This window comes from Pollachius pollachius, assembly GCF_949987615.1.
Source record: "Pollachius pollachius genome assembly, chromosome: 9".
NCBI classification, from domain to species: domain Eukaryota; kingdom Metazoa; phylum Chordata; class Actinopteri; order Gadiformes; family Gadidae; genus Pollachius; species Pollachius pollachius.
Window position 1 is genome coordinate 6,853,684 of NC_136942.1, and position 19,536 is coordinate 6,873,219.

Here is a 19,536-nt window from a genome sequence, read left to right on the forward strand (position 1 = left end):
CAACTTGCTCCGAGCGCTCGTGTCAGTGTCTCGGCGTTGTTCGGGCTTGATTTATCCATGTGTTTATCTCGAGGCTGACCCAACGCGCAGGAAACGGGACCCTTTGTACCTTGGAGAGGACCGGAGCGTTGAACTCCCGAGTTTACCCCGTGCGACGAGGCCCATATGTGAAACGTTTATGAATGGATTTTCAACGCGACGTACGCTCAGGCCTGGGGAGTACTGGGACGACATTTGCTTAGCAACATTTGGACAGCTTCAATATTTGTGAAGAATATGGCTTTTCGAAATAAATGGAAAATCCCAAAAATACAAAGCAGAAAAAAGGTTAGACCACACATGAAAGTGTCGCTTTTGACAGTGTATATTGTGAGAAGCGGCCCATTCATGGCTCTGCTGTGGGAGTGTGTGCGTGTGTATGTGTGCATGTGCGTGTGCGTGTGCGTGCGTGCGTGCGTGCGTGCGTGTGTATGTGTCTGGGCGCGCATTTGTGGGTGGTGTGTGTGTGTGTGTGTTTGTCCGTGTGTCCATGCGTGCGTGTGTGTGGGTCTGTATGTGCGAGCGCATGTGTGTGTGTGTCTGTGTGTGTGTCTGTGTTTGCACGCGCGCATGTGTGTGTGTGTCTAGGGTGCCACGGGCCTTTGTTGAGTTATAGTGTCCTCAAATAAAAAGGGGGCTTCCTCTCTGAAAGTGCCCCAGGGGCTATGAACCCTCAGCTTCCAATTGTTCCCAATGAGCTCCTGCTTTTACAACTAGGTGAGAGGGAGTCATGCGCGGACTGAGTTACGGTGAACGTTCTGCTCTGTACCTTGACAGACATCTTAGGAATCACTTCAGGGACTACAGGAACCAGCGGAGCACTGGTGTGTGACATGAAGATCAAGAAGAATCTCCACTAAGGAGAGGGATTTTGCATTGTTTGGACGGAAATATCCAGACTGGTGTTTAGCGTATCTATTTATACAATTCCAGTCTAAAATAGCCAAGCCTACCAAGAAGCATGGAGATCCCAGGGAACCTTATTTTGTTGACACAATGTTTTTTCACCGTTATCTAAAATAAAGGATTGTGTATTATTTCGCTCTCATCCACACCTCCTCATTGTCACCCATCGCCTGAGTTAACTCAACCCATTGTGCCATTCCCAATGCCTCATCCTTTGAGGAACACATGGTCTTCCCATCGAGGTCAAGTGCCAAGCGGGAATGCCTTTACTGTTTCATTTCAGCAAATTCAATTTGTCAGAAGGGGTCGGCTATAAGCTCTCCTCGGCGTGTCGGTGTGAAACTGTAAAAAAAGGGGTTACCCGAGGGTGAGGTGGGCTAACAAGGCCTCGGTCTGGCCTGCTTTTGTCAGCCCCAATCTCACTAAGTCAATACCGATGCACCCACCGCTCCACCAATTGACCTTTACTTCTCTCTTTGAAAGCGTCCAAAAAGGGGGATTGTTGTTACAGTGGAGCGAACGGCCTTTACTGCCTTTATGGCCAAGGGCTTTTGTTGGCCCTGTGTCCTGCTAATACCCGCTAGCAAGTCATTCGACTCTTTTTTTTTAATGATCAGGTCGCTCACAAACCAATGGGTGCTATTCTCACCAATGACCCCCAATGACAGTAAATGGTCTCATATTGTAGTGCTGGTATGGGAGGAGGATGACTGACCTTACCTAAGCCCTCCCCCTTCTCCAGGGCTAAAGCTATAGAATCAGGCCCAAGCTCATACACAACATAAGCAAATGTTAGCCAACACTTCTCTATCCCTTCTATTAACGGCCCACTCTGCCGGGACTTTTTTTGGCACCTACCTGGTACATTCTGGGCGAACCCTTGCTGCAATAAATCTCCTTAGTATTTATTGCTTTAAAAATACTTAAGTATAATTGTAATATCGTAAACACCATATGATTCAAGGAAAGGCGTGTATATTCTTGGATCATCTTGGTATTGGTCCTTCCTCATCTGCAACTAGCGAGCGTTATTATCCTTGGTGTTCAAACAAAGTCATGAACTTCAATCCTCCAAAGGGGAGAAACATTAGTTGAAACCTTGGAGGGGTGATAGCTAAAAAGATAAAGATCACTGACCATGAGGTATTGCAATCTTAAAAAAAAACATGATTGTGGCTTCCCACCCGTCCCAGCGCTGGTTTTTAAAGAGAGGGAGAGCGAGTTTGGACTGAGAGAAGAATGTGGTTTTATCGCGGTGACGGCAAACACCCCCGCCAGTGTGCGGTCAGTCCTGTGTCAGGACACGCCAGGGCGCCGCCAGCACCTAGCGGCGAACCCCGGCGTGTGTTTTTATTTATTTACTTCTCTTTTACAGCGGTCACAAGGTGCAGACCAGGTGTGAGGTGCTGTTCAGGTCGTTGCGGCTGTGACAGGCCAATGGGCCGTAAAGCCTCGGGGAGCAGAGATTTATGGGTCATCTGGAGCTCCCTGCGGGGGTCAGAGGTCAGGGATATTTCACAACTATCTTAGGCACACCGTGAACTGTGAAACAAGAGAGACGCCTAACAATAGTAGTGGCACGTCGTCAGCGAGGGGACGCTAGCAGTTTTACACCGGCGGACCACCGCTGAGCTGCTAGGCCTATCTGTCGTAGCAACAGTAACCAACTCGTTCACCAGGTCTTTCTCTCCCTCGTCGAAGCGTGTTTCCATTTGGCTTTGTCAGAGATTGTTATTATTAACACTCTCACAAGCACCGCTTTGCAGTTATCGCAAACTCAAGCACACGCACACACACAGACACACACACATACACATACGTAACTTGTAAAGACAGTAAAATTGTTTAAGGTAGAGTAACTCTGGAGCGACAGATACTGAGGCCAGTAAGCAGACCCTATCAGTAAGGTGTCAGACCTTCATTCATTCAGTGGGTGGTTGTTTCCCCGCTAAATTTCACTTATCTACTCATTTGTTCCCGCGTTAACCTTGAAAGGTGCCTGTAATGTGCGATTTGCAGGTGCCATTCACGGATGTGGATTGGTCCGTTTAGAACAGAGTGGACCTGTTTATCGTCTTCCCAATCCAAAACACTAACTTTGTCAAAGGTAATAACCATGAGAAAACATCAGACAACAAAATATTTTGACGCCCTGTCATAAAACATTTTTTTGATCGGACCCGATACTAGTATTCAGTCGGTAAGTCAGTAAGTCAAGTGTATTTCTATCACCTTCCACACAGGTCAAACGTGACCGAGTGCTTTACATCAATCAAATAAATGAGATGAAACATAGACAACCATCAACAGGCAAAACCAACATAGGGCTACTTAAAGGTTTTTCTAAAAACATGAGTCAAACATTGTCAACTAATGGCAAAGTTAGTAATTTTTGTGTTGACTTGGGTCCCCCCCCCCCCCCCCCCATAGGCAGGATGTTGCGTGGCCCCTCCCCTCTAAGACTTGCTAATGGAGTACAGTGCCCGGTCTTTTGGGCCAACACAAAGGCTTGTGGTGAGTGGGGGCTCCTACTGTGAACAGTCCTTCCCTCTCCCTGGCCTTGGCTGCTACAATGGCTTTGTGGCAGTGAGCTTGCAGACACACACACTAACCCATAGACATACATGCAAGAACACACACACGCACACACACACACACACACACACACACACACACACACACACACACACACAAAGCATGCAGACTTTGACACACACACAAACACACCTTCAGACTAACACACACACATACACACACACGTACACACACAGAAAGCATGCACACTTTGACAGACACCTACACACATACATCTTCAGACACACACACCTTCAGACACACACACAGACACACCTTCAGAGAGACAGACACACACATACACTCAGACGTCATCCCTGCTTACATTTAAAAATGAAACAAGACTGTAAACATGTTGATCTGGACATCCTCGTAAAATGCAACGCCTTGTCTCCGAGCCTCAGCGCATGGGAGCCCTCAGCTGGATCAACACGGCTCTAAAAGACGGGGCACATGCATGCGTACGGCGGCTCTTAAACACCACGGTGTCTTCTATAAAGCTGACCCGTTGTAAAGAAAGCAACCAGAGGATCACAAAAGACCAGCCAAGGTGTGAGTGTCCGGAGTTTGACCCGGAACGGTGGCTTTTGTTTTTTCAGACAACAGGAAGAGCCTCACCTTCTGACATTCCTGGAGAGGTGAAGGAGAGGGAGAGGTCAAACCCCCCCCCTCCCCCCCCCCCCCCCCGGCGTGCCCTGCCCGGGGGTCTAGAACAGACCTGACTCATGTACAGACAGAGAGGGCTGAGTGGACATGATGCAGACCGGGAGAGTTGGGACCGCGGCGCCAATATATCGGCTCTTTAGATGCCAGTGAATGGGCTCCTTTTGCCAATAAAGCTTTTAAGTCACGGACAGAGACAGAGTGTGTCCTAAAGCGAATTGTTGTCGCTGTAACCGTTTTGTTTTTGCGGATTTTAAAATCAATCTGAAGGATTGCATTTCATGCGTTTTGATTCCTGCGATTAAAAATTCCAACACAAAGACTGAGCATTACAGCGACGCTGACCTGGCGGTCGACCTCCCCAAGCGGCGCTGACTGCTTTGTATAAAGCTTTTATTTCCGATGGGATTCATATGGTCACAGACCAGAAGCTTATCTCATTCCGAAAGCCTGGTGGACATCCATGGCGACTATAGTCAACAGAGTCTGGGATTATCAGAGATAGATCCAGGGTCTCCCTGGGACCTGGGGGCTGATTTTCATACTGAATACTGAACACATGGCACATTTTGGATTTTGGACTACAGCCTTAATCAGCCAGCACCAATCTGTGGCTGTTTGTGTTTCTCCACACAATCACACATTGGAAGAGAAGTGTAACCCAGAAGGCTCAAACGGTTGGGACTCACCACCAGCCTCCCCACATCTCACCGCTATAGCTAGGGAGGTGTGAAGGATAGCAGGTGATGGATGGAGGGGAGGGAAGGAAGCAGTGGTGGGCAGAGGGGAGGGTTTTCATATGAAGGCATGAGAATAATTTGGGGATGACTGTGCGGTAAGAAAACCTGACGCCCCACATTCGCTGATCGATCCCTTAAGCAGTGGCAGTCCCTCTGGGTCTCTACGTGTGAAGTTTGAGGGGAGGGGTCAATGAAGGGGAGATCAAACCTCACCCTGCCATGACTGGCTGGGCTGGGGTTAAAGGGGGCCAGGCTGGGGTTAAGAGGGCGGGGCCGACTAGGTGAGGAGGGGGGGTGGGGGCGGAGTCATGGAGTAAAGAGTAGGATGGCCATCTGGTTGGGCTCATCATCAACACACACAAACACACACACGCACACCAATGGACACACACACACTGAGCTCTGGCACACACACCTCCCAGGTTTTCAACGTCTCAGTGTTGATATGGGCCGGAGCCGTGCTGACAAACCCTGCGAGTGAGGACTGTGAGCTAGTGTCCTGGATTTAGACCTGAGGAAACAGGCAGACTCAGAGTGAGAGAGACTGGGAGAGACGGAGAGAGAGACAGACACAGAGCCAGAGCCAGTGAGAGAGAGAGGGAGGAAGATACTGAAGGCATGGATTCAAGGGGCTGAAGTAGCATCTAGGACTGGATTTTAGTGGCTGAAAAGAAGCTTTTTGTGGAGCAGCTTGCGTTTTGGAGTCTTCTCCTGCACTGAGGTAAGGGCAGCACTGGGCTGTGGGGACACAGCTGCAGCAGACGTAATCTAGTTTGCATTGGAATGTGGAAGGTGGGATACTTTAGTGCTAGCAGTCAGAGTTTGTGTGTACTTTGAAGGAACAAGCCTTTAAAACAGAGGATGATTCAAGTTCAACGCTGACAGTAAATGCATGAAGTGTTTTGCAGTTATTTGTTAATGTTATACTTTTTTTACATAGTCAACATTCATTTATATTTTAAGCGTTCTTTTGGATCTTAATGTTGCAATATGTGTCATTTTTTTTAGATGTATCTGTATTTTAGTCAAAGATCACATTGTAGATCCGAACCCAGGGTCAATGTTGTTGAGGCAATGCAGATATAAATGTGTCCCAGATGTCTGATATCAATCGTGTGACAGCATCACACATGCAGTAGATGCAGGTGGTCTCTCTCTCTCTCTCTCTCTCTCTCTCTCTCTCTCTCTCTCTCTCTCTCTCTCTCTCTCTCTCTCTCTCTCGGAGTGGATGTCACTCGCCCAATTGTTGATTCCCAGCTCACGATAACAATATAGGTGAATTCTCCCATCCAATTAATGATAGCTGGGCCCTTTTCTTCTCATGCACATTTTGAACCGGTGATTCAAGAAAACGACTTATTGATGCTCAAACTTGAAGAGGCCAGAAAGCCAGGAAGTCTTGTTTTCTCCTTAAGTCTCCTATCCAGCGAGTGGGAGCCAAGTCAAACACATTGGGTGCGTCCAAACTGACACGAAGCACTGTGCTTCTCAGTGGAGTGGTGTGTGTGTGTGTGTGTGAGACTACATTGAGGAATAAAGACCCTAATTCAGACCAGAGGCTGCCTCCCTCCCCCCACCACCGCCCACCCACCCAATGCACTCTAAAGCCAAGAGTCGGGTGTCTAGATCTAGGATGCTCAAGTTAACATAGTGTACTCACGAGTGGACTTAGAAAGTGTCCCCCACCGCTGGATTTATTGATCAGTTGGGACCTGGGCTTGTGTGTGGAGTCTGTGGGTCAGGGTCGTGTGCTCGCTACTAAACACATTCTTAGTGTTATAACCCACTACAACGGCTAAAAATAAATCACATGATAATATCGGCGTGTAAACAAGTGTTGTGATCAAATTAGGTAAAATAATGAGATCCACTTTATTGGATGAATATTTAACCTTAAGGTGCATGAATAGGTCAGAGTGCCACAAGAGGAAAGCCACATAACAGTGATAAAACAAATAATAAAAGCAGCAAGTATGTGATAATGAAATCTCCTGTACATATATTATTCACCTTTCATTCATACCTTATAATATTGACTATCCAATATCGAGAGGGGCAATGACAATTTATTAATCACAGATAGACACACACACACACACACACACACACACACACACACACACACACACACACACACACACACACACACACACACACACACACACACACACACACACACACACACACACACACACTGCTTACCACATTCTACACCCCCCTATCCTACCACCCCACATCCACCCAACCCACCCCCTGCACCCTCTGGCTCTGTGGGGGCAGATCACTCAGTTATGCAGGCACAGAGCTCCCAAAGCCATGTTAACAAGCACCTATACAAAAGGAGAGGGGCTGTTAAACATTCAGGACTGCAGGGGTCTAGCCTGTGTGGGAGGAGGGCAGGGGGGGAGAGAGAGAGGGAGAAGGTGATGAGTTGGAGGGTGGAAGAAACTAACCTTAAAGAACCATAGATCCCTTGTTAAGAGCCAACCATGAGACGCCGACGTAGGCGATGACTCGGTGAACTGTCAGTACAAAAGGGAAAAGTAGTCGGCTCAACACTTTTTGGTATACAAGAGTTGGAGGCAACCCTTCTTTTTTGTCAGAGCGGAAATGAGTTTACTGACCTCAGAGAGGGGAAAACAATTAGCCTGTATACAGATGTATGCTAATGCCGGCCACTTGGACATTCTTCTGAGCTCAGGCTTTGGCTGACATGACGCATCATCAGGCTCGGCCCGGGCATGTACATGAGCGACATGTTTCAAACAAATGCAAGGCAAGGCGTAAGGTAAGCATGTGGGGCTGACAAAGTGTAAGAGGCCCCCTTCCTGTGAGAGCGTCTGGGCTCCTGGTGGAACCTGCCTATAGTTAGCCGACCGCCGCATACCCGCCCAACGTGAAACTCAAGCAGCTCTCGAAACAAGGGCACTTTTTCTCCCTGGGCAGGTTATTTTGGTCTCATTTGCAAGTCAATAGGGGCTCGGTGGAACAAGAGAGTGTCTTTTCTGCTCCTCGCCCTGCTGCTGTCGCCCTGGAAGACAGGTTATCTGGGTTCCTTTGCGATGCGCACGTTAGGATAACACAACAACATCGTCATTAGAGAGAAAGGAGAAAAAAAGCCTTAAAGACTTAAACAGGAGATAGAAGCGGTGCTCATGACGGAACATGCCTTCTAGTGTATTCCCGCACAAAAGCTCCATTGTTTTGCTGACATGGCGGGCGTTATGATGGGGACGCGTTCGCGAGTCAACCAGACTCTATACTTTGTGGCACAAGGCCATTCATTAGTTCTGGACCAGCTGGGGGGGAGAAAAACAGAAGAATCCACTTCTGCCTACAACCGCTGTAAATCATTCTTGTGTGTCAAGATCTCAAGGTTGGCAGGCTTACGAGTGGATATGCCAGTTGTTAGCATGGCATACGGCAGCCTCCCCTTGTCCTTGGGGCAGGCTCGGGGTTGGCGTGTTAAGCATGGTATGTGTAGGCTAAGGCAGTAGCTATGGGCCTGCGGGACAGTTAATCATTCCCTGATTCCACCAGGACCCCTGGCGTGCATGCCTGTGTCAGGAAGATTCCTCACGGTAGCAAGGGGAACACTGGTTACCACAGGAACATACAGCTGACTGGTGGGTCCATAGTGGGTCTTTGTCTTGTGTACGTGACTTCCACAAAGACATTTTAACAGTTAGTGTCTGCTGGACGGTTGCAGGCCTGTCCATCCACGTCTGTCGGCGCAAACGTGGGCCCCTGTTTTTTATGTGCGACACAGGGCCGGCACACTCCCATAGAGACGTAGAAATGGATGGCATTCCAATATGGGGACAGCAGAGATGTTTAGAGAGGGGGGTTTCTATCACCACCACCACCACCACCATCTCCACGCTGTTGTTCTTCAAAGACTGCAGTCCGGTGCAGTCCGGGTTTTCTCAGCTGTTTCCCCTGCATCCATAGGGGGTCGAACCCAACAAGGGGAGTAGGAGACAGGCTGTTGGGCACTGGCTCAAGGCTCCCCATTTGATCTCAGTCAGAGTCCGGTGACCCATGAGAGATGGCCACAACTGGACACACATTCAGCATGCTCTCCCCACCGTTCCTGGCCGGTGCAGCCGGGTCTCTCAGGCAATGCAGGAAATACATTAAGGATTTCATTAGTAGTTAGGATGGGGACCTGCAGTGATTCATATGGGCCCTTGATGGGGGGGACCTTTAGAATTGGTTTGTGTCTGAACCCTTGAACTCAGCAGTGCATCAGTGGCTCATCCAGCAATGTAAAGGGCAAAAGCCAAATGTGTAAAACTGTATGGCAAATCTGAGTGGGATTATGATAATGCAGAAAGGGTATCAAAATATCAGCTCCCCCTTGTTCCCAGGCCGAAAAGCTCTAATCCTCTTTACTTATCAGATCTAGTCTAGTCTAGTCTAGTGGCTGACTCAGCCACCACCAACATACCTAACCCCTACCCACTCCTTAATGTATCTGAATTCCTTGGGAGTCACTTTGGGCAAATAATGGCTAAATAACTAATCCATCTTAAAGTCAAGCCGACTTCTTTCTGCCACCAGTGGGTCACTGTGATGTCCATTATCCTCAGCATTTGTGCTAATGTGTGTGGTCAGACACACATAGATCACAGGACTCTGTGCCATCCTTTGATCTCTCTGCAGTACCATCCTCCCTGCATTCCCCTGCTGGTCCCCTGCTGAGAATCAGGCGAGCCTGTCCGTTTTCTCTCCCTCCATCCGTCCATCCGTCCATCCGTCCAACCATCCCCTACTGCTCTCCTTCTTTCACCTGTTTGCCATAGCTCCATCCGTCCCAAAGATGAAAGGATGGTCAGATACTAACAGCAGCAGGTTGGAAAACAAACAGTCCAGAAAAAGAGAGAGGGGAGGTGAATAGAGAGAGAGAAAGAGCTTGTGGACATTCCCCATATGGCAGACGTAGCCACAGGGAGGCTGTTTTTGCCCAAGGCCAGCCTGGTGTTTTCACAGACCTCGAGCTCCAATAATCAAGCCATCACCAGAGCCCATGTGCCTGTGGGCCTCTCCTTGGATACAGCCCTGCCTGGCAGGGCAGTGGGAGAAAGAAAATCAAAATAATATGCTCCTTTGGGATGCATGCTGGTGCCTAGTTGAAGTGTGCCAGTGTCTCGTGTCCAGGTGGAAACCAGCGTTGGCAAGGAATGTGCAGTAAACGCATCGTAATCCATCGAGTGTTAATTGGTGTTCGTTTCTGCATTCGCGGTAGTTTCAAATTTATTTGTTTTATTCCTCGCTTAAATGAGCCAGAATGTCACCTCTCGCAGCTTTGGGAATTTCTTAATGACTTTGAAATGGCCCAAAAGCCGCAAGTGGGAAACAATTAAATCAGTGACATGCTACCATTGTGGAAATGGTAGGGTATGGTTCCCTTGATGAGGAGGCCTTTTATATAGGGGATTCATCAGCAGAGGAGGATTAAATAAGGCTTGCTCATATGTTGTAATGGCTCCTTTCTGGGAGCTGGTTTTCGAGCCCACATGAATCAAGGCGGTGGTAGCGAGAGCCGGTTGTAAAAACGTGCCTGGGAAAGAAAATAGCAAACAAACAGATTAGGACGCTGACATCAACCGGGTTGACGTCACCGCGGCTCGTCATGCTGCGGTCCTATCTCTATTTCAATCCTTCCTCCTTTACATTTGTCTTTCTTTCTCTCCGGTTCTCCATCCATTGCTCTATTGTATCTGTGATCACTTTTCTCCTTCTTGGATTCCCTGTTCTCCCACCAGTTCATTGTTCATCATTGAGTCCTCTATCATCCATCTAACGTCCAATTTTCCCCTTCCTTCCTCGCCCACCAGTGAAAGGAGCGTCTGATGAACTCAGAGAGCTCAGCGGTGGCGGGCGGGGGGGCCTACCAGGGCGGAGCCCGCCAGCGAGACCTGATGATGGAGCAGAAAGTCAGCAAGCTGACCTTCGGCTTCCAGCGCAGCTCCACCTCCGACGACGACTCCGGCTGCGCCCTGGAGGAGTACGCCTGGGTGCCGCCCGGACTCAGGCCTGAACAGGTGAGCGTGACCGAGTTAAAGAGGATATCAACACCACGTTGTTCAGCCCTGTGTATCAAGAGGTGGCTCAAGGAGTGTTGGCGTCAGCAAGTCGGGAGAACTTTAAGTCTGCTCACCTTTCTGAGGGTATGACACAGTACTGAGATTCCGAAGAGTACACAGTGTTCTTGACTTTTTTTTTGTCTTTTGTCACGTCATTCGACAGCGTTCACATGCAAGTTTCACTTTTTTTCCCAGAAGCCTCCAGTGATGGGAGACTGGTGAACACTCCCAAAAGAGAATTAAAAACAGCTCTGACCTGATTCAGTCCCCTGATCTCAGTCTTTGTAGCCCAGTTCCCTGGCCCAGTTTAAGGCTGACGTTCCGCACACTCATGAATAACATCCCAGATACGGCCTCTTCTTAGGTTCATATGCCGCTTCTCGGAGACACAATGGTAACCGTAGACATCAGGTCTGTTCTCCCAGGTTTGTTTGTTTGAGACAGACTTGGCAGGCTCTACCCCGCGAGCCACTTACAGGCAGGATGTGTGTATTTTTTATTTACAAACTGTGGTGTGGCCCAGTCTGGTTGTCATTATGGGAGATCTGTTAGCAGATGTTTGCGAGCGGATCAGGCCTAGCGCTGGTGGTGGTGATCAGCCAGAGGGAGAGAAAGAGAGAGAGAGGGAGAGGGGGGTAGCAGCCTTTTAATGGGCCTTCCTCGCCTACATACTCAGGCAGGGCTGTGATGTGTGTGTGTCCGCAGGGCAGTCAGTGTGATCTGGAACCTTCTCCACACGTTTAATCTATTTTTCTCCTCTCACTCTCTCTTTCCATACACAACCGCCACTTTTTCCCTTTTTTTTTTTTGGTGTAAACATACTTGAAAGTAATGATGGGGATGAGGAGGCAAATAAAGGAGGGGTGGGGGGGGTGATGGTTGAGGGGGTATATGGGGGAGGGGTTAGGGGTCGGTGGTGGTCGAATAACAGAGAGAAAACCCTGGGAGCAAATACGCGAGCCTTTTGTGTGGGTCTAAACTGTAATGCCTTTACTGCAGTCGTTGCAGGGCTCAATGGCCCCTGTGCATTAAAGGTGATCATCAAGTTGGAGGAGCGGGTGTGATGACAACCCGCCGTCACCCCCGTAGCCAGGCTGGATGAGGGGGTAATAGCAGCATGAAAACGTGCATAATTTATGGTGGGGGGGGGGGGGTATACTCTGAGCCGATTGTCAAGCTAAATTGCTGTTGTCCCTCAACCACCACCAAAGCCCACCCCCCACTAGACAGCACTAGCAGCAGGGGGTCCGCCATGGAACACATCCAAACTCTTTATCTGCCGGGCAGTAATGATCTCCCCCCCCCCCCCCCCCCCCGTGCCCTACCCTCGTAAAGGATAGCCGCCTCAGTGGACGGCTCCCCCTTCCACCCCCCGACGCTCCAGGGTCAAAGTGCCACTGAGACACTACGGAGACAGCCAGCTTTGTGCTCTCCGTAGAGAGAGGTAGTAGTACATAACCCATCCTCCTCCCTCACACAAAGCCTTCTCTGCTTCTCTGGGATGAATTACACACCGTTTTGTTTATTCATACGGATTTCATCCTGCTGGGTTTCAAAGTTGGATCAAAGGAGAATAACTCATTTAGTTATGACAGTTCCCAGTGAGAGTTTCTGAGTAATGGGCGAATAATGTCTGCTTCAAATACAGCCAATGAGCCAACAGATCATCTAGGGAAGCTCAATCACTAGGATTCCACCGGCCCGGTCCAATATACATGATGAATAGACACGGACAAGACGAGCCTCTGCGCAAATGAACCTACTAGTCATCCGAAAACTTTTCCAAGTTTGGATTTACCCATGAGTGTGGACCCCAGGTTAATACATTACTGTCTCTTCGTGTTATATATTGTTATGTGACCGTGGTCAACTTTAGACACCAAAAAAAACCTGCTAGAAGGAAAGGGAGCTTTTTGTGAAAGTGGAGTCACTTCCGTTCACGTCTCGACTGTACTCGACTGTTGTCGGGGACCCTGGACAAATCATCTGCTGTACCTGTGAGACTCATTAGTCTGGCGGCTAAGCAGTAAAAAACATTTGAGAAACATATGCATACTGTGCATGCATATAATACCCTACCTAGTAGAAAGTAGAGGCAGCATATGTTTCGTAAAGGAGCACCCCCACTGCATCCACTGTGAGCACCATTCATTCCAGAAGAAAAATCGAAGTCTGACAGTGTTGGTGCCACGCTCCATAAACGTAACCAAACTCGCTTTTTGGCAGTTATTAGTCAACGCACACGCTGTTGTTCTTTCTCTCCCACGATAGCGTCCATTTCAGAATATGGAAAAGAAAACACAAGAGCCCTTGGTGCTAGATTGGGAGAACACGATTGTTGATGAGCTTTTGATTGTGAAATCGGATAGTGTAAAAGAGTGATCGGTTGTATAACCTCTGTATTCCCCTCTGTCTTATCCAGGTGCAGCTATACTTCTCCTGTCTGCCTGAGGACAAGGTTCCCTACGTCAACAGTCCAGGAGAGAAGTTGAGAATTAAACAGCTTCTCTACCAGCTTCCCCCACACGATAATGAGGTAGGAAACATCCCATGGGTGGTTTATATTGTTTCTGTACGCCTGTGTTCACATAAAGAAAATATCACTATAGGGGACGTGTGATAAAATCAGTTGATTGCGTATAACAAAAAAATACAGGATTAACTAGCAGAAGTGATTGTGTGTGTGTGTGTGTGTGTGTGTGTGTGTGTGTGTGTGTGTGTGTGTGTGTGTGTGTGTGTGTGTGTGTGTGTGTGTGTGTGTGTGTGTGTGTGTGTGTGTGTGTGTGTGTGTGCGCGCGTCTGTCGGTCTGTCTGGGTGCGACAATCCCCAATTGTATGTGTATGCATAAAATTCAAGTATCATAAAATGCTATCCCAGCAGGCATCCTCAATAAAACATATGGTTACTGGTTAGTGTGAGGGGTCTGCAAGGCTAAGACTCATTTCCCCCCCATTCCATAGCCCCTTTCACTTATGCAGTCTTTCCCTGCAATGCTCAGGAACATTTCCTGCATGGGGTCATTCTTGACTGAGAACACGGATCGATATTCTGTGTAAATCTTAATCATAAGTCTTGCATTACTGCCATCTGCTGGAACGTCCCCCGGTCCATGTATTCCTGGCGCAAGAGGGAAATGTTCCAGAACGTAGCTGCATGAGTGAATGGTGAAAATCGACTGATGCCTGAAAGGTTATCCCAGTAACTTACCAGGAATTGTGCGAGAAAGGCTCATATCTCTCTTTCGACCCCTCCATTTTGACTGCAAAGCGACGAGTACAGCAGCATATCTGCTGTCTGCCGCCAGCCCGAAAACCCACACATCGACCCGCATATCGAAGCCCACCGGCGCCCATGTGAGCAACTTGGCATCCGTTGAACCATCACACTGAGGGTCGTGCGGGGGGGGTGGAATTTCTCTGTTTCACAATCATGTCCCTTTGTAGTGCGGTGTGGGCACAATGCGAGTCCTTACTGGAAGATTTTATGATGTTTGCCGGGAGCCCCTGCCAACCAGATTCCTGTCATAGCACTGGGGTTTTTACGAGGCCGTCCCAGTGGGAGAGAGAGGGCTTTGCTGGTTGAGGGAGGCTTTATGTGATGCCACCGCCACCACCACCACCACCACCACTGTGGCACCACAGGCAGTGCACCACATGGCTCTCGTCTGTGTTTGCCCTTGTCTCCGTGATTCCACTCTAAACACAGCCTCTTGTTTGTGTAAACGCCTGCTTCCCCCCCCCCCCCTGCTTCTCTCTCAGAATTTCAGATATTTTTTTGAGGGACATCAAAAAAAAGGGGGGGGGGGGAGCTGTTATAAAAGACTAGGTTCTCAATGGGAGATTGTGTTTGTGTGTGTGTGTGTGTGTGTGTGTGTGTGTGTGTCAGGGAGGAGGTTAGGAAGGGCATGTGAGGGTCATGAATTGCCTTTGTTCAGCATGCTCCGGTATGCCACTTGGCCCTTTCTCATACTTAACTCACTTTATAACCTCTTTTGAGGACCTGACAGGACAGGCCTGCCATTGGATTTGCGACGAGTCCCCCCCCAAAAAAAAAGAAATCAAGAATGCATAATGTTAAAAAGCTATTCCACTTACAACTCTACAAATATGGGTGAAGGTTCTCAAAAATTCCAAAAATATGCTATTTTGTCATGCAAATTTCACGAGGGAACACACATTTTTTGCCTTCACTGCCTTGTTTCATAAAAACCCTAATACTCCCAATAATAATAAAAGTGTTACCATCACTGGCTATATCACCATGCCAACAACAACAAAAACTAAAACAAATACTAACCATCCCTACCTTTTCCACACTGTACTATTTCGGAGTCACACCAAACAAGCCAGCCAACGTCTCATGTCCTTTTGCTCCCCAGGTGCGGTACTGTCACTCCCTCAGCGAGGAGGAGAAGAAGGAGCTGCTCATGTTCAGCGGTCAGAGGAAGAAGGAGGCGCTGGGGAGAGGAACCCTCAAGCTGCTTCCTCGCAACCTTCAGCACAGCGTCTGCGAGCATGTACGTTCTACCGGCCGCCCGCCCTGTCAAACACACAGCGCTCGCTGGGTGGTTCACAGGACGGTACTGCATGGGATCAGACAGTTTGATACCTTCTTTAAACACTCGGGCAGCGGTGCACGCTCAGTGAGCAAAAAGGAAGGTTTAGGACATTTGAAGGTCAGAGGTCACAAAATATGCAGCCATGGCAATAGCATATGAGTTTGAGGGTTTAGGTATTTGGCAAGTATGCAGAGTTAAGTTTCCAACTCAAAGACCTAAAAGGGCCAGTTAAAGTACAAGGGACCGACTCTACATTCTGTGCATATATTCGCCACTACACAAGTCCCTACGCTGTTTGTATTGCCTCCTGAACGAGATTATTCGACGATATATGACTGGTATATTTTGTCAAACAGTCCGATGGAGGTGCCCCCCTATGAACCTATGTCCTCTCTCTACAACAGAAGGAAAAGTTTCCTTGCGGTCTCCTATGTTTGACAGCTTGTGTGAAATTATTGAATTCAACTGGAAAATGCTAGTGTCCCTGCTTGGCCCACATAGAGCAGGCAGTGAAGAAAACACACCAGTCAGTGTGACTGCTGTTATGAATACCCCCGTGGCCATAATTCATCTTGTCAACAGTTGTCCTCTACTGTACACTGAAATGGTCCCAGACGCATGCACAAGCACACACTAACACACTCACACACACACAAGGACCTCTGATTTATCCCCCTGTGTCAACAAGGTGTGTAAAGACTGTGTGGCCAAATGATCCCAGTTCCTGCAGGCTGTGCAGGCGGTGCATTACATTAACGGAAGGGCATAGCATGAGCCTTAATGTATATATCCATGGTCGTTGTTTAACCAGATGGTGTTACAAACACAAACCCAGGCCTCCACGCTAGGCCTACAATCAATCAAACTCCGTCTCCTCGCATTCTGACGGGGAGTGTTTGTAAATCATCGTGTTGGTAATGAATCACAGGTGTGACATGTTTGTTTGTATATTAATGTATATATTTATATTACAGTGCGGCGAGAACGTTAACGGCGGAGAGATGGCGGTGTTCGTGTCGAGGGCGGGGCCCGGTGCGGCACCGTGCTGGCACCCGGCCTGCTTCTCCTGCTCCACGTGCAGCGAGCTGCTGGTGGACCTCATCTACTTCTACCAGGACGGCAAGGTCCACTGCGGAAGGCACCACGCTGAGCTGCTCAAGCCCCGCTGCTCTGCCTGCGATGAGGTGAGCACCAGGGGGGGAGGAGAAGGCTGAGGGACCCCACGTAGCACTGAACGATTAAAGACCATGTTTCACTGCCTTTGTGAAACGAAACCCTATCTGCTTGTTAAACGCCTGTATTTCCTTTAAAATGCGTACGTCCCAGCAAGATTGTGAGGCACATTTGGGCCTCCCAAATGTGCCTCACAATCTTGCTGATAGGGGTTGCATTTTGCCCAAGGATGCCTACAGATACACTAGTGGTACTGGATATTGGACATGGGTTTGAATGCCGAAACCTTTCAACTGGGAGTCACCCTAGTACCCAATGGACTATCCTGCCCCAACTAGACCACCCTGCCTCCCAAGAGTTGAGGAGGGTGTTCTTCATCTCGTCAAGTGTGTGTTTGTGTCCCTCCTCCAGATCATCTTTGCTGACGAGTGCACCGAGGCGGAAGGTCGCCACTGGCACATGAAGCACTTTGCGTGCTTCGAATGCGAGACGATCCTGGGCGGCCAGCGGTACATCATGAAGGACGGCGGGCCGTACTGCTGCGGGTGCTTCGAGTCGCTCTACGCCGAGTACTGCGAGGCGTGCGGAGAGCACATTGGTAAGGCGGCGCTAATGGAGTTCGGCTAGGTTCTCCTGCTGTAACTCGACCCTGGTACATATGAGCTCATAGATAGGAATTCATTAGTTAAAAAACGAATGTTTCAGACAGGTGCCAGATGTGCACTTATTATTTCCCAAAACAAACATACATTTTAACCATTACTAAAACAATAAAGAATACTAAAAAATACAGCCCGAAGGACCCATAAAGACCTAAAGGTTATGGATGCTGGCCAAAACCCTGCTAATAAGCCTTTTAATTATTCCAGGTGTGGATCACGCTCAAATGACATACGACGGGCTCCACTGGCACGCCACCGAGTCCTGCTTCAGCTGCGCCCAGTGCAAGAGCTCCCTCCTGGGCTGCCCCTTCCTGCCGCGCCAGGGCCAGATCTTCTGCTCCAAGGCCTGCAGCCTGGGCGAGGACATGCACGCCTCCGACTCCTCCGACTCCGCCTTCCAGTCGGCCCGCTCCCGGGAGTCCCGCCGCAGCGTGCGCATGGGCAAGAGCAGCCGCTCGGCCGACCAGTGCCGCCAGTCGCTGCTCTTCTCCCCCTCCGTCAACTACAAGTTCCCGGGCCTGAGCGGCAACGCCGACGACACCCTGACCAAGCTGGCCCACGTGAGCCTCTCGGACGAGCCCTTCTGGAGGGGCCGCGGTGAGGAGGCTGAGGGCCCCGAGGACCGGGAGGAGGAGTGGGCGGAGCACGAGGACTACATGACCCAGCTGCTGCTCAAGTTTGGCGAGCAGGGGGTCTTCACGCAGGCGGACCCCGAGGCCCGGCCCAACGCCGACGGGTGGATAAGCGAGGCCGACGTCAAGGCCAAGCAGGGGTCCTCTCAGGCGGGGGGAAGCGGCGGTGGAGGTGGAGGTGGTGGTGGCGGTGGTGGTGGTGGAGGAAGGGGAAGTCAGAGCCTAGCCAGTAAGAAGTACCAGTCAGACATGTACTGGGCCCAGTCGCAGGACGGGCTAGGGGATTCGGCCTATGGGAGCCATCCGGGCCCGGCCAGTAGCCGGAAGATCCAGGAGCTGGATCTGGATCATGGAGCCGGAGGGGGCTACCAGGAGGAGCAGCAGTGGTATGACGACTCCCTGGAATGTATCACTGATGAGCTGAAGAAGACGGATCAGAGTGTGAGGGACTCCATGGACTCATTGGCTCTCTCTAACATCACCGGTGAGCAGAAGTTACTGCTTTTGAGTCACAGGAATAACAATCGCTACTCTTTCGAACAAAATCCGTACAATGACCATGCTTTAATTCTCGTTCTTCCTTCCTTCCCTTTCTCTTAGGGGCCTCGGTGGATTGCGACGGCAAGGACGGCCCCTTGGTGTACCCGTTCGCAGAGCTGGAGACGGGAGACTGCGACAAAACCAGCAACATGGGGACCCTGAACTCCTCCATGCTGCACAGGAGCGCCGCCTCCCTGAAGAGCCTCGTGTCCGAGCAGGACGAGGCGGAGGACCACAGCCCGGCGGAGGAGGAAGAAGAGGTGGAGGTCCCGCTAGCAGAGGAACGGGCTCAGCTCCCTCACCTGCCTGCCCTGAGGAGGGCCCGCTCCCAGAGCAGGCAGCACCAGGTCAAGTTCTCCGACGACGTGGTGGACAACGGCCCCTACGAGCTGCAAGTCCGCCCGCCTCCAATGAGCGAACGGACCCGACGCAGGGTGTACAACTTTGACGGGCAGGAGCAGGACGCCCAATCAGGCCGCCGCCACCACCACCACCACAGCCACCACAGGAGACGCCGCAGCCAGAAGTCCCGCTCCGACAACGCGCTTAACCTGGTGCCCAAGGAGAGGGCCCTGGTGTACTACAGAGAGGACCACAAAGGCCGTGTCACCCCCGCACAGAGGGGCAGCCAGGACCTGTACGGCCTGCCCCCCAATGGACGGCCCAGTCCCCCGGCGAGGTCAGACTACGGCCTGGCGAAGGGCCCAGCGATGGAGAGGTTCTTGGGGATGTGCAGGGAGGACGACGACTGGTGCTCGACCTGCTCCTCTTCCTCCTCTGATTCCGAGGAAGAGGGCTTCTTCCTGGGTCAACCTATTCCCCAGCCCCGGCCCCTAAGACATTATTACACCGATGACCTGCCCAGCCCGGTGGCCAGCATGCCCTCTCCGCCCTACGGCCCAAGGACTAAATCCAAAAGGAAGGGACACAAGGGCAAGAACTGCATCATTTCATAGACT

General features: G+C 50.1%; 1 protein-coding gene across 2 annotated transcripts in view; it reads left to right on the plus strand.

The window, feature by feature from the left end:
- Positions 1 to 19,536, plus strand: part of prickle1a (prickle homolog 1a) — a 27,890-nt gene extending 8,354 nt beyond the window's left edge. The window contains exons 1-8 of one of the 2 annotated variants that reach the window (XM_079743760.1): positions 5,541 to 5,643; positions 10,763 to 10,969; positions 13,434 to 13,547; positions 15,391 to 15,528; positions 16,545 to 16,754; positions 17,155 to 17,341; positions 17,613 to 18,521; positions 18,638 to 19,536. In XM_079743760.1, coding sequence (XP_079599886.1) covers positions 10,778 to 10,969; positions 13,434 to 13,547; positions 15,391 to 15,528; positions 16,545 to 16,754; positions 17,155 to 17,341; positions 17,613 to 18,521; positions 18,638 to 19,533 — 2,646 coding nt within the window. In that variant the 5' untranslated portion in view covers positions 5,541 to 5,643; positions 10,763 to 10,777 and the 3' untranslated portion in view covers positions 19,534 to 19,536. Of the gene's footprint in view, positions 1 to 5,540; positions 5,644 to 10,762; positions 10,970 to 13,433; positions 13,548 to 15,390; positions 15,529 to 16,544; positions 16,755 to 17,154; positions 17,342 to 17,612; positions 18,522 to 18,637 lie in introns of those variants that run through there. The other variant, XM_079743759.1, reaches the window with a different exon arrangement.